Below are 14,600 nucleotides of genomic sequence, written 5' to 3' on the forward strand. Positions count from 1 at the left end.
CGACAAATCAACCACCATGCCTCGTCTCTGCCACAAGTCGACTAACATGCCGCTGTCTCCACTCTCCACTGTAACTCAATGGCACTGCAAGGGATTTGGAGCAGGGAGAACAGTAGACTAGAATGAACTCAACAAAGAAGGGAATGGGAATCTTTGTCAACCACCATGCCTCCGTCTCCACTACAAATCGACCACTGCACTGCTGTCTCCACTCTCCAAGGCAACTCAACGGTGATGCAAGGGATTTAGGGCAAGGAGAACAGTTGAGCTCAACGAAGATGGAAATGGGATTTTGGCCAAGAGATAGGGACCAGGGGAATTGAACAACAGCCCTGGAATTTTTTTTTTTTTTAAGTTGGATGATGTCGTTTGGGCATTGGGTGGGGAAAAAATTAAATCGGTCGACCCCCCACACCGGGAGGTTGACAGGTTTAATACCAGCTTGACCTATTAATTACCGGTTCTATAGGTAACTGGTTTTTTTTCCTTGAACCAGATTGGACTGGAGACCGGTTCACTGGTTTTCCGGTTGAATTGGTTAGTCTGGTCTGGTTTTTTTTTCCTTGTTCTAACCTAACCCATTAAGCCTTAAACAATTGCTTTAACTGGTCTAGTGTTTGACCCAATTTTTTGTTCCTAGCTCAGGATATCACAGGCCAGGATTTTTTTTTTGGGCCAACAAGTAGAATTTAAATAAAGAAAAAAATATAATTACTAAAAAGTCTTAATAACAGTCTAAACAGCTTATAATGACAAGTTTAAAAATTAAAAAAAAACAATGACAAGTTTAAAAATTTAAAAAAAAAAAAAAACAACTTCTTCTCTTCCTCCGGCACCTTCATGACCTCTTCGCATCCCGCCTAAGCGGAGACATCGCCGATTCTCTTTCCGGATCATGAACCGATGTAGGATCCGATAAAAAGAAGGAGGACCAAAGAGGCAGCAGGATGATGATGATGTTGGGGTCATGGTAGCCGGAGGAGCAGACTTCACCGAATTGGGATAAGATGACGACGACGAGGATCTAGAAATTGCAGAGAAGGGATATATAGTTTGGCGGCTTTGCGGAAGAGGCCTATAATTTGCGTTATGAGAATGTGACAAAATGCTTGCTGGTTTGTTCCACTTGATCTCGATCTTGCGTGCCTACCTTTCCCAGGTTTCTCTGGTTGTTTTAAGCGCAGAAGATGGAACCATTGCGATGAAATAGAGCCACGTCGGGGGAAGAGACACACAAATTGAGGTTTGGGTTGAAAAATAATGCTCCTGCGCTGCTTAATATCCAATTATTAAGTTGGTTTTCGTTTTAAATATAAGATTTATTTTTTATATTTATCAATTTTTTTAAAATTATTCTTATGAATACTTCCTCAACTATAATCAAGTAGAAGAGGAAAATAAGATATTAAGGAAGATGATTATAATGTTTTAGGAAAAACATGTCATATTTATTATAATTAATTAACTTACATAATTTTCTTAATTTAATCAAATTAGTTAAAAAGGTCTTATATTAAGGATTGGGAGAGTACTTCCTTCAATTTGGTTTTATATATAAAATTTCAATCCACTTTATTTTTTTATATTTATCTATTTTTTTAAAAATAATCTTTATAATAGTTGCACATTTTAAAGATCCCATCAAATTATATTAGGTAATATATATAATTAGTAAGGATATTTTAAATAAGACAATACCTAATTATTACAAATAACTAACTTAGTAAACTTTCTTAATTTATTCAAATTAGCCTATAAGTTCTTATATTAAGGGCCAGAAGTAGTATAATATTAAAGAGTATAGGTGTCCGAAATGAGCAAGGACAGAGAAGCTTAGGGGCAATTTAGTCTCTCTATATTTCTAAAATTATTTTGGTCCTACTACCTAGGAGTCTTCACAGAGCCCAGTTGCCGGCTATGTCCACTCAAAAAAATGCCCAGCCCGCCCTATAAAAATGCCTTGAAAGAAATATTGGACATATTCAAGTCGGGCAAATTATTGGACAGGGTTGGGCATCAGTTGGCCCTATCAAGAAAAATATATATAATTTTATTCCCCTCATATTTATTTTCTAAATCAAATGTACTATTGCATCAATATTTAGTGTTTATTATACTTATGTAGTTTTAAATAATTTTGAGAGTTAGATGTCTTATCATTTATTGCGATCTATATGACTATTCGTTTTTTTATTGCAAACATTGTGACTATTGGCAATTTGTATATTGGTAGATAAGTAATTATATATGGTTTATTTTGAGCATAACTTCGATAGCCTATGGAAGGATAATTGAGTTATTTTAAAATTTGTTTTGCTTCTTGTTTTTCTAAAACTGCTGTCTCTTTATTTGGTTAAAATTAAAAGCTGATCAAGATATTTTAAAAATTTATTAAACCAAAACAAAGATTTTTTTAAATATGTTTCCATCCTCTTATGAGTATTTGGGAGTTATGGGGGGAAAAAAGATGCTCATATTTGGTTAAGAAATCTTAGAAACTAGAAAAGCAATTAAGTTTAAATTATAAGCCCAACCCGCAACTTAAACGAGTTTAAACAAATCAGTCCGACAGGCTTGGCCTATTTTTCTGATTCTAGTCCACTTCTCTTAGCTACTAGAAAATGTAGTTTAGTAGTATAATTAAGTTTAAAGTGCTATTTTAATATAAAGTTACATTAGATTATTTAGAAGGATATAAATAAATTATTAATTAATACAGTATATTGATTTGTTGGGCATAGAAACTCGCTCAACCCAACCCGCATTTACCCAACCCTAACTTATCAAAGCTTTTCATGAACATGTCGAGTAACAGGCTGTATTTTCTAACCCATTTATTCTTTAGGCTGGGCATCGAGCAAGGGTCTTACCCTGCCTAGCCTTACCCATATGCAGTCCTACTACTAACTAACTACAATTTTTAAGATCTTTCTAAATAAATATTATTTTTTTATAGGTCCTTTATTATATTTTTTAATTTATCTTTTAAATTTATAAAACATAGTCTTCTTTTAAAATGAAAAAATGACCAAAAAAAGTTGAAAATTACTAAATTTCACATTAAATTTGTTAACAACACTTTATTTGGTATTAACAATACTAAATTTGCAAATGTTAACAAATTTTTATTTAAATTCCTTATTTAGTATTTAGTAATTTTTAACTTTTTTTGCCATTTTTTTTAAAAATTTGAAATAAAATTTATTTTTCATTTTAACATTGAAGAATAATTAAACTTGAAACATGTAAAATATACATAAGTTCAAGTAATTTAATTAACTTAGATATAAAAAACTTGTTAATAAATATATGCTTAACAAAATGTATTTATAAATGTCTATTGTTAGTTTTAAATTATAAATTTAAATGATATAGTAATATGTGATATTATGAAAACAAATGCTGATTATTTTGAGAAACTTAGTAGATTGTGAAAATAATACTCCATCCGATTCAAAATACAAGATAAATTTTGTTGGAAGAGCATATTTTTTGTATAAAATAACATACACTTTTGTCTAGATATTTAATGAAATTTTTTTCAATTTTATCCCTAACATATGTTCTCCTTTTTTTAAATTTATTTATTGTATCTTTTATTTATTCTTTTTATTAATTAAAATATATTTAAAAAAATATATGCCGGGCATATTTATTATTATAAATTGATTTTAATTAATTTTTTATCAACATAAATAGATAAAATTTATTTTATATTTTGAAGCAAGGAGTAATAAATAAATATTTTAATAAAACCTGTCTAAAATAAATGTTCTTCTCTTCATAAAACCTACAAAACGGTTCTTCAGCTTCGCAATCACGTTATCACTGTTGCTGACTTCCTCCTCAAAGCAATCCCAGTTTCTGAAAGCGAATATGTTTTCCGGTAGGGCTTTAAGGTACGCCTTCTCTGCATCATCTCTTTCCCTGCCTCATGCGGTTAGCCCCAATTTCCGTTTTCTTTCCCATTCGCCAAATCCTAAGAGCATTGAAGAGGCTATCTCTTCATTTCATAGCTTGCTTCATATGAATCCCCAACCCTCTATAGTTCGTATTAATAAGATTCTAGGATCTGTCGCGAAGATGAAGCATCACCGAACTGCTATTTCCCTTTTCGCAAAAGCAGAATGCAAGGGATTCACGCCTTCTTTATTTACTCTGAGCATCTTAATCAATTGTTACTGCCATTTGGGCAATATGTCTTTTGCTTTCTCTATACTAGGGAAGATTCTCAAGATGGACTATCAGCCAGATATAATAACGTTAAATACTCTGTTGAAAGGTCAATGCATTAATACTAACGTTAGAGAAGCCCTTGTCTTTCATAATGACATATTGGCAAAAGGATTTCAGTTAGATGAGGTAAGCTATTGCACCCTGATTAACGGTTTCTGTAAAATTGGAAAAACGTCTGCTGCTCTTGAATTGCTTCGAAAGATGGAGACAGGGTTAGTTAAGCCTGGTTTAGTTATATACAACACAGTAATCGATGGTCTTTGTAAAGAAGGGCTTGCAATTGAGGCAAAAAAATTATATCATGAAATGACTGAGAGGGGAATATCTCGGGATATTATTACCTATAACTCTCTAATATATGGTTTCTGTTGCATGGATCAATGGCAAGAAGCCACGTGGTTGCTAAATAAAATGGGGCTGGAAGGCATCACTCCTTGTATTTATACCTTTAATATATTGGTAGATGCATTTTGTAAAAAAGGGTGTATAACCAAAGCTGAGGCAATAGTTGGTAGGATGATGAAAAGTAGCATAAAGCCTGATGTTATTAGTTACAGTGCTTTGATGGATGGGTACTGTATGATGAATAATGTTGATGAGTCAAAGAAATTTCTCAATAAAATGATAAAAAATGATGTGGTGCCCAATGTTTTCAGTTACAATATCGTGATTAATGGGTTATGTAAAATTAATAGGGTTGGTGAAGCCATGGATCTCTTCCAAGAGATGCATTGCAAAGGTTTGGTTCCTGATATTGTCACATACACTTCTCTTATTAATGGCCTATTGAAATTAGGAAGAATTTCAAAGGTGCAAGACCTGATCTATGAGATGCACGATAATGGTCATTTTCCAAATAGAGTTACCTATAGTGTTTTATTAGATGGATTGTGCAAGAGCCAGCGTCTTGATGAAGCAATTATGCTATTTAAAAAAATGGGTGTCCTAGGAATACAACCTGATATTTACACCTATACCATTCTTATTGATGGCTTGTGCAAAGGGGGCAGGTTAAATACTGCACGACAGGTTTTTCACTATCTTTTAGTCAAAGGCTATCCTTTGGATGTCCAAGCGTATACTGCTATGATCAATGAATTTTGTAAGGAGGGCTTGTTTGATGAGGCAAAGGCATTATTTTTTCAAATGGGAGAGAATGGATGCCTCCCAGATTTTGTAGCTTTTGAAACAATCATTGGAGCACTTCTGGAAAAAGGTGACCATGATAAGGCAGAGAACCTTCTTGATGAAATGATTGCTAGGGGTCTCCTAAAACTATAAAAGAAGATTAGATACTTGGGTCCATGTCAATTGGATTGTTTAATTGCGTATATCGTAATTGAACTTTCTGTTGTACCCTTGTAATATGTACCAATCTATTCTTGTGAAGCGACGAAAACAATTTTATGATCCGACGGTGGTTGGTTCTTCATTTATTTGCAAATAAATTGGAATTGGGCCTTACTTATTTTTGTTTTCCACCAACAGTTGCCGTCTTTTTCCTTTTTGGAAGCCTGAGTGCATATGCATATACCTGGTTAATTGGGGGGGAAAAAAAGAGAGGTGAAAAAACACTCAGCAAATTTCTGTAACATTACGCGTGTGAAACTGAAACATAGGTCAGTGCTTTATCCTCATGACATTTTTAATTTATCTTGTTTCCAAAATACAACCTCATTTCTGTTTGCAGGTCTGGGATGAATACCAATTGGAGTGTGATTAAATGTCCTTTTCTAATTCCATGGCTTTCACATCCTCACCTCGTAGACATTGTGTTTTTAGAAAATGAGAGCTTTCCTGGTTTTGCTGTGAAATTAGGTGCTTGTGGTTATAATGCATTACCCCTCATCTTTAATATAAGAGCTAGATGATTAATTTGGTGAAATTGAAGAAATTAGTTAAGTTGGTTAATTATAACAAATGCATGTCAACTTTCCTAAACTATCTTTTTTAATAATGTGCACTACCCCTGGATGGGAAACCCTGATAATCAATAGGAATATTTTAGGGAAAAGTTATAAATTTGGGAGACAAAGTGAATTGATATATTATACAAACAACAAGCCTTATCCCACTAGGTGGGGTCGGCTACATGAATCACACGACGCCATCGTGCTTTGTCAACTACCCAATCCTTAGATATGTTGTTGATTAGAAGGTCTCGTTCAATGACCTCATTCAGCGTTCTTCTCGGTCTTTCCCTGCCTCTTTTTATGGGACTCCATTTTGTTTTATCCACCCTCCTCACCGGGGCCTCCAAGGGCCTTCTTTGCACATGTCCAAACCATTTTAAGCGATTTTCAACCATTTTCTCTTGGATAGGTGCCACACCGACTCTTGTCCTGATCTTTTCATTTCGAATCCTATCTTTTTTTGTATGACCACACATCCATCTGAACATCCTCATTTCTGCTACTCCAACTTTGTGCTCTTGTTTTCCCTTTATTGCCCAACATTTACTACCATACATCATAGCTGGTCTTATAGCAGTCCGATAAAATTTTCCTTTAAGTTTCTCAGGTACCTTCTTATCGCAAATAACTCCGGTAGCTTTCCTCCACTTTAACCAGCCAGCTTGTATTCTATGAGAAATGTCTCCATCAATTTCCTCATCTTCCTGTATAATGGATCCTAGGTATTTAAACTTTGATACTTGAGGAATAATTTGCTCTCCCATCCTCACTTCCAAATCCCTATTACCTTGCCTCCCTTCAAAATCACAATGCATATATTCTGTTTTGTTCCTGTTCAAACGGAAACCTTTCGACTCCAAAATCCTTCTCCATAACTCCAAACTAGTGTTAATATCTTTTTTTGATTCCGCTATAAGAACTATATCATCCGCGAAGAGCTGAATTGATATATTATATTTAGTACAAAATCTAACCCTCTAATTAGTTCTTATATTAAGTATCAAGGGTAATTCACCAAAGAAAAAAAAAAAAGGATCAGAGGTAATGTCTGATTGTTAATATGATGAACAGAAGGATGTTACGTTATTTCATAGTTCATTGGAATGCATGTATTTAAGAGTAGGTTCAAACTCTGAAACAGTTGAAAAAAGCACCTTTTTTGACAGGACTGTTTTGGAGATTATAGGCATCATATGGTTGTGAGAATGATAAGTCTGTCTTGGAAACTTTCTCATAAATTCCCTCTTCTGCATTAACCAAACACAGGATTGTTGTTTCTCTTTCTAATGGTATTTCCTGATGAGGGTGTTTAATGGCAACTTTGGGTTTTCTCAATTCAGTATGCATAATTTGCCATGATTGCGGATGACCCTGATAGGTTGTGTGAATTATCAGCAAGTGTCTCGGCCAGTGATTGCAGCAATGCATCCATTCCTTGCGACAGAGCGTCTCCCATCCCATCATTTCATTTGTTTGCTCAGGTAAGGACTCCAATTGACTAAAAACAAGCTGCACCAGACTCGATTCAGCTTGAAGTTAGACAGCATGTTATGGAAGGATACGTACCTCGGTACAATGAATATAAACTACTGAGTGTCCGTTTGGATTAGTGGTAAATAACTATGATTCTAGATATAGTTAATTGTGACTTCTATTTGGTTATGTTTTTTTATTAGTGGCTTTAAGAATTATGATTATGTTTGGTTTTTATTCATTAGAATCACTTGTGGATGTATAATTACCCAAAAAACATGAATTTAATGAATATTATTAAATATAATTATTTGGGAAGAGATTTTAGGAAGAGTGTGAGAGGGTAAATTGGAGAAAATTCAGTTGATAAAAATTGATTGGGATTTTTCAAAAGTATGAACTACTTTTTAGTACTTATCTCATAATATTTACATGGATTTTATAAAAATTTACCCAAACAGGATAAACATGCCTCATAATCACTTATTTAGATTTAAATGGATTTATTTGAGCTCTCACTGTTTAACCAAACATGCACTGAAACATGTATTGAGTGCCTCTTTGCTTTCTTTCAAATCTTGACCAAGAATAGTTGAGTTATAGATTCTGCATTCTATTTTGATATTACAAGTTAGAAAGATTAAGGAAACATTGAAAAGAAACTCCTCAACATGTCTAATCTAATCTTTAAAAGCATAGCAAACCACATAAAGATGCATTGCTAATGCTGATTAATGAGTGTAGGCCTCAGTCGGGTATCTCTCAGTAGGTTTATATGCTTGGTCTCGCAATCTCCTACCTGTAGTGCTACGCAGAATAGGTAACCCACTATCCAGAGATTAGATTTTGCAGCTAGCGAAAAAGTATGTAAGCTTGAGAGAGTGTTTGGATAAGATCAAATCATAGTTTCAAAAATAACTTTATGGAAAAAAAAAACTTATTTTTAAGAATAAATTTTGAAAGAATAGATTTTATGAAAAAGTGATTATGATAAAATAATAATATTTGAATAGTTGTTAACAGAAACACTTTTTATATATACAAATTACTGAAAGATAGATTTTATAATATACTTTTATTTGAAGTAATAAATTTGTTAATAATATATTTTTTGTCAATATAATAAGTAATATGTAAAAAATGTAATTAGTAAATAATTAACATGTGTATATATAAGATTAAATATGTTTTTAGAAAGATGATTATTTATTTTTGCCAATAGAAAAATATTATTTTACTTTAAAGATTTTAAACATAAAATCTCATAATATTTTTTCTTAAAGAGGAAAGACGGAGCTTTTGAATGTAATGGGTGTTTTTGTCCAAATATCATTGGACAACTTCTAACAAGAGATACTTATTGCTCTAGTAATAATATTTTCACCGCCAAAAGTGAAAAGTTTTAGCTTAAAAATGGTTTAGGAGGCCAAAAACATAATTTCAAGCCAAACCAAGGTTTTGTTGAAAAAAAAAAATTGAGGTGTTTGACTGATTTTTTGGGTGAAACCATGATTTCAGGCCCAAAAACACTTTTTATCAGTTTGCCAAACACCCAATAAATCCCCCCGTCAATAAATCTCCTTTAATTTTTCTTTAATTTGATTTGATGGCAGGTTTTTTCTCTGCCCCAAAACCTCTGTTTATTTTATTAAATGGTGTTGTAAGGAGAGTGAAACGATTAATTCCGCCTTCTCCATTTGAAATATTGAAGCGAGTTACTTTCCCTCTATCTTCAGTTAGAGTAAAAGAACCTTTATCTCTTTCACTTTGAGAAAAAGAAAGATCAGAGCTTTATTCTGCAGGATGGGCCTTAGATGTTTAATAATTTATTGATCCACACAATCCAAACCCATGTTGAATTTGGATGTAAATATGTGATGCCTAATTTTTGGTGCCTATAGATTTAGTTTGAACCATTCACAATCCACACCCATGTTTAAGTGCAATTGCAGGTGCACATGTTATTTTTTCAAGTAGTAATGTATAAGAACGAGTTGTAAATTGCTATTCCTAAATGCATTGCAAAGTTTTTAATAGCTTGTCAAGGACTCAAGGTTAAGAACTCTGCAATCGCAATTTGTTAATAGCTTGTTGTAAAGGACTAATTCGAAATTGGTCAAATCGATTGACAGTTGTTAATAAGTTGTCAAGTTTAAGAAATTTATTATTGCAATAGCAGTGCCAAGTCTTGTTTTGCCAAGCATGTTGTAAAGTAGTCTCTTAAATAAAGAAAATTGATTGAAAAGTTGAGTTTTGTAATTGCAATAAGAGGCCTAATTTTTATTTTTTCAAATATGCAAGGTACAATATCTTATTGTAAACTGGTAATCCAAAATGGGTAAAATTGACTAGGAAAAAAAAAAAAAGCTAATAACTTCCCAAGGTTAGGAACTTTGCAATTGCAATAACAAGTCTAATTTTTATTTTCCAAATATGTATGGTAAAGTAGTATCGTGTTCTAAATTGATAATCTGAAGTGAGTAAAATTGATGGAAAAGTTGTTAATAGCTTCTTAATTTAAAAACTTTGCAATTGGAATAACAAGTACAATTTTTATTCTTCCAAGTATATAAGGTATAGTATTGTGTTCCAAATTGATAATCCGAAATGAGTAAAATTGATTGAAAAATTTTTAATGGCTTCTCAAATTTAGGAACTTTGCAATTGCAATAACAAGTTTGATTCTTATTTTGTAATGCACAATCATATGTTACAAATGGCTAATTCAAAATGATCACAGACCTATTCAAGAAGTGTTAATAGCTGATGAAGTTTAGGAAATGGATAAAATCCAAGCAAATTTTGTAAATTTTCACTTAAGTGTAAATGACTAATCTGAAATGGTCAAAACAAATTTAAAAATTGTTAATACCCACTGAACTTAGGCAATGGGTAAAATCCAAATAATATCAGTCAACTTTATTCAAACAACATTAATGAATTTTTACTTCAGTATAAATGATTAATTTGAAACAGTTAAAATAAAGTATCTTGCAATCATTTAATATCTTCTAGGCCTTTTTTTAAAAATCATCTTACTAAAATATCATCACTAAAGATAGAGCCGAGAAACAAGTCGAACCCGTCGGGCCGACCGATTTAGGTCCTGAAATTATGAGGTCCGGGCTTGAAATTTTTCCTTTTAAATGAGAAATAGGCCCTGAAGGGTTGGTTCTAGAGGGCCGAATGCTTAAAAAGGCTGGCCCTGGAGGGTTGAGGGCTAACCCTTTTAGGCCATTATATATATATTTTTTAATTTTTTTATGCAATTCTGATATTATTAATTTTTTACATTGTTAATAATATTTCTAATATTTAGTTATTATTATCATTTTAAAATTAAATTTTACAGAATGATTTGATTTGTTTCGTTTTAGATAATAATTTATTCAATTGAATTTTTAAAAAATGGGTTAATTTGGACTTTAATAATGATTTGATTTATATTATATGTGTTGATATTTTCAAACTATATATATTTGATAATAGAATGTTTTTATACTTGTATAACTTGTTATTCTATAATTTGAATTACAAATTCTTGAGTTTCAACAATAATGTTTCTCATATTAAAGTAAAATAATAGTTAGATTGCAAAATTTAAAAGTAAAATTTATATAAAAAAACTTGATATTTTTGTTACGAAAGAAAAATATACTTATAAATAAGAGTAATTAATTATAGTGATGATAAAATTTCAAAAGATTAATGATAGTGTTTATTTATTGTACAATTGCATTATAGATAAAACTTTTGGATGTTGTTATCTTGTTAATAAATGTTTTAAATGTTGATGAATATTTATATGATGATATTTTGTATTTGTGACTTAATTTTATTCATATTTATGTCTTTTATTAACAATTTTATTGGTTTATTTTCATTTTTTTTGATAAAAAATATGATAAATATAAAAAATAACATTTTTTTTCCTTAAACGGGCTAAAAGCCTGCGGGCCGGCCTTGAGCTCGTTAACTTAAGGGCCGAGCTTAGCAAATTGGGGTATTTTTGAAATTTCGGTCCTGGAGGGTCAGCCTTTTTAAACCCGCCAGTCCTGAAGGGCCGGTCCTGATTCTCACCTCTAACTAAAGATTTCAAGTGTGTAAATTCATAAAGCCAACTTTGCGTATTCAGGGAGACTTGGTTTAATAAGTTTGAATTTAACATTTTAATAAAATTTATAAATTTAAAATAATAAATAAATGGAAATTATTGAAATTTGATTTGATTTGAATAATTTAAATTCACAATAAATAGAGAGAGTGAGATCAAAATTGACATAAAAAACAATCTTCATTGAGAGATTATACGTAATTTACCTCAATTCATTTTCCTATTTTATGATTTGTCAATAATATAATTCGTAAAATATTTTGCATTCAATACTATTTTTAATTTCTACAATCAAAATTTTATTTTAATTTGTTTAAAATTTTTTTGTTTCTATTATAAAATTTTGTGGAGCAAAAGCAATAGTTTTAAATTTTTGAAAGCAAAATCAAAATGAAGACAAATTACACTAAAAGAGTGTTTATGTAAAAAGAATTTGTATCGATTTGTGAAAAAGTTTTGTCTTCATTTGTGTAAAAATATTTTTTAAAATAGTTTTGGGGATTATCAAACTCTCCCAAGTAAAAATGATATTAATCCTTGTACCAAAAAACTGACAATAATCGTATATTTTATCTGTAAAACGAATTTTATATTTAGCGATTATCAAAAGCATCTTTCCCGGAAAACAAAGGTGACCCTCCATTCCTAGGCTCGCCGTCGCAGCCGGAGATTGCGTATGACTTTTTGGGGCGAGCGCTTGTGATCTTCAGGCGTATGGTTCTTCACAGTCTCATACTCCCCTTCCTCTTCATCAGATCTCAATTTTTGATGATGAACATGCTTTTCTGTAAAACTACAAGGTACGCCTTCCCCAGATATTTTTCCCATTCGCCAACTCCTAGGAGCATTGAAGAGGCTATCTCTTCATTTCATAGCTTGCTTCATATGAATCCTCAACCCTCTATAGTCCGTATTAATAAGATTCTAGGATCTCTCCCGAAGATGAAGCATCACCGAACTGCTATTTCCCTTTTCTCAAAAGCAGAATGCAAGGGATTCACGCCTTCTTTATTTACTCTGAACATCTTGATCAATTGTTACTGCCATTTGGGTAACATGTCTTTTGCTTTCTCTATACTAGGGAAGATTCTCAAGATGGGCTGTCAGCCAGATATAATAACTTTAAATACTCTGTTGAAAGGTCAATGCATTAATACTAACGTTAGAGAAGCCCTTGTCTTTCATAATGACATATTGACAAAAGGATTTCAGTTAGATGAGGTAAGCTATGGCACCCTGATTAACGGCTTCTGTAAAATTGGAAAAACGTCTGCTGCTCTTGAATTGCTTCGAAAGATGGAGACAGGGTTAGTTAAGCCTGGTTTAGTTATATACAGCACAGTAATAGATAGTCTTTGTAAAGAAGGGCTTGCAATTGAGGCAAAAAAATTATATCATGAAATGACTGAGAGGGGAATATCTCGGGATATTATTACCTATAACTCTCTAATATATGGTTTCTGTTGCATGGATCAATGGCAAGAAGCCACGTGGTTGCTAAATAGAATGGTGGTGGAAGGCATCCGACCTTGTATTTATACCTTTAATATATTGATAGATGCATTTTGTAAAAAGGGGAGGATGACCAAAGCTGATGCAATGGTTGGTGGGATGATGAAATGTGGTACAAAGGGTGATGTTATTACTTACAATGCTTTAATGGATGGGTACTATAAGATGAATAATGTTGATGAGTCGAAGAATGTTCTTAATAAAATGATCAAAAGTGATGTGTTGCCTGATGTTTTCAGTTACAATATCTTGATTAATGGGTTATGTAAAATGAAAAGGATTGGTGAAGCCATGGATCTCTTTCAAGAAATGCAATGCAAAGGTTTGTTTCCTGATATTGTGACATATACTACTCTTATTGATGGCCTGTTCAAATCAGGAAAGATCTCAAACGTGCAGGAACTTATTTATGATATGCATGATAGTGGTCATCTGCCAGATATAGTAACCTACAATGTCTTGTTCGATGGATTGTGCAAGAGCCAGCGTCTTGATGAAGCAATTAAGCTATTTGAAGAAATGGGTGTCCTAGGAAAACAACCTGATATTTACACACATACCATTCTTATTGGTGGTTTGTGCAAGGATGGTAAATTAAATACTGCTCAACAAGTTTTTCAGTATCTCTTGGCTAATGGTCATCCTCTAGATGTCCAAGCATATACTGCTATGATTAATGGACTGTGTAAAGAGGGCTTGTTCGATGAGGGACGGGCATTACTTTTTCGAATGATTGACAATGGGTGCCTCCCAAATTTTGTAACTTTTAAAACAATGATCGGAACTCTTTTGGAGAAAGGTGAGATTGATAAGGCGGAGAATATTCTTCATGAAATAGTTGCTAGAGGTCTTCAAAGACGATAAAAGAAAGCCAGATACTTGTTTTCATGTTGAAATTTGTTGAAATATTTAACCAATGCAATGTCTGATGGCAGCTGAAATTTAAAGGCAATTAAAGTTGTTTTCACTTTTTTATTTCAGTATCAGCCATGGTTGTCGTTGAATCCCCTAAGTTCATTTGATTGTCTTTGCCTTGCTGATACTGGTAGGCAGCATATGCCACTGATGATTATTTTCGGGGTTCATTCTCCCATCCCATCCTTTTTGTTATATTTAGAAGCAAAACTACTTGAAATGTGAAAATCTATCTCTTTTCTTTCGATTTATGGCTGTCTTCCTGTTATTTTGTTTCTGTTCCTAACATCTGTATCTAGTAAGTTACGGCATACAAAATTTTTTATTGCACATACTATATGTGAATTGTGTCTTCGATTCTTGTGGTATGTACACATCTGTTCTTGTGAAAGCATAATAATGATTCCTTTTTTTTTTTTGTGGTGAAAAATGATTCT

General features: G+C 32.4%; 2 protein-coding genes across 2 annotated transcripts; both read left to right on the forward strand.

Moving 5' to 3' along the window:
- Window positions 1–3,876: 3,876 nt before the first annotated feature.
- LOC114757647 (pentatricopeptide repeat-containing protein At1g63130, mitochondrial-like) lies at window positions 3,877–5,781 on the forward strand. The gene has a single exon (XM_028946732.1). It carries the CDS (start codon window positions 3,877–3,879, stop codon window positions 5,515–5,517), a length of 1,641 nt encoding a protein of 546 aa, XP_028802565.1. The 3' UTR covers window positions 5,518–5,781.
- Window positions 5,782–12,678: 6,897 nt separating this feature from the next.
- Window positions 12,679–14,112, forward strand: LOC114757648 (putative pentatricopeptide repeat-containing protein At1g12700, mitochondrial). Its single transcript, XM_028946733.1, has one exon. It carries the CDS (start codon window positions 12,679–12,681, stop codon window positions 14,110–14,112), a length of 1,434 nt encoding a protein of 477 aa, XP_028802566.1.
- The last annotated feature ends 488 nt before the right edge of the window (window positions 14,113–14,600 follow it).

The sequence above is a fragment of the Neltuma alba genome, unplaced genomic scaffold, assembly GCF_004799145.2.
Source record: "Neltuma alba isolate B1F8T4 unplaced genomic scaffold, ASM479914v2 tig00010614_pilon, whole genome shotgun sequence".
NCBI lineage: Eukaryota > Viridiplantae > Streptophyta > Magnoliopsida > Fabales > Fabaceae > Neltuma > Neltuma alba.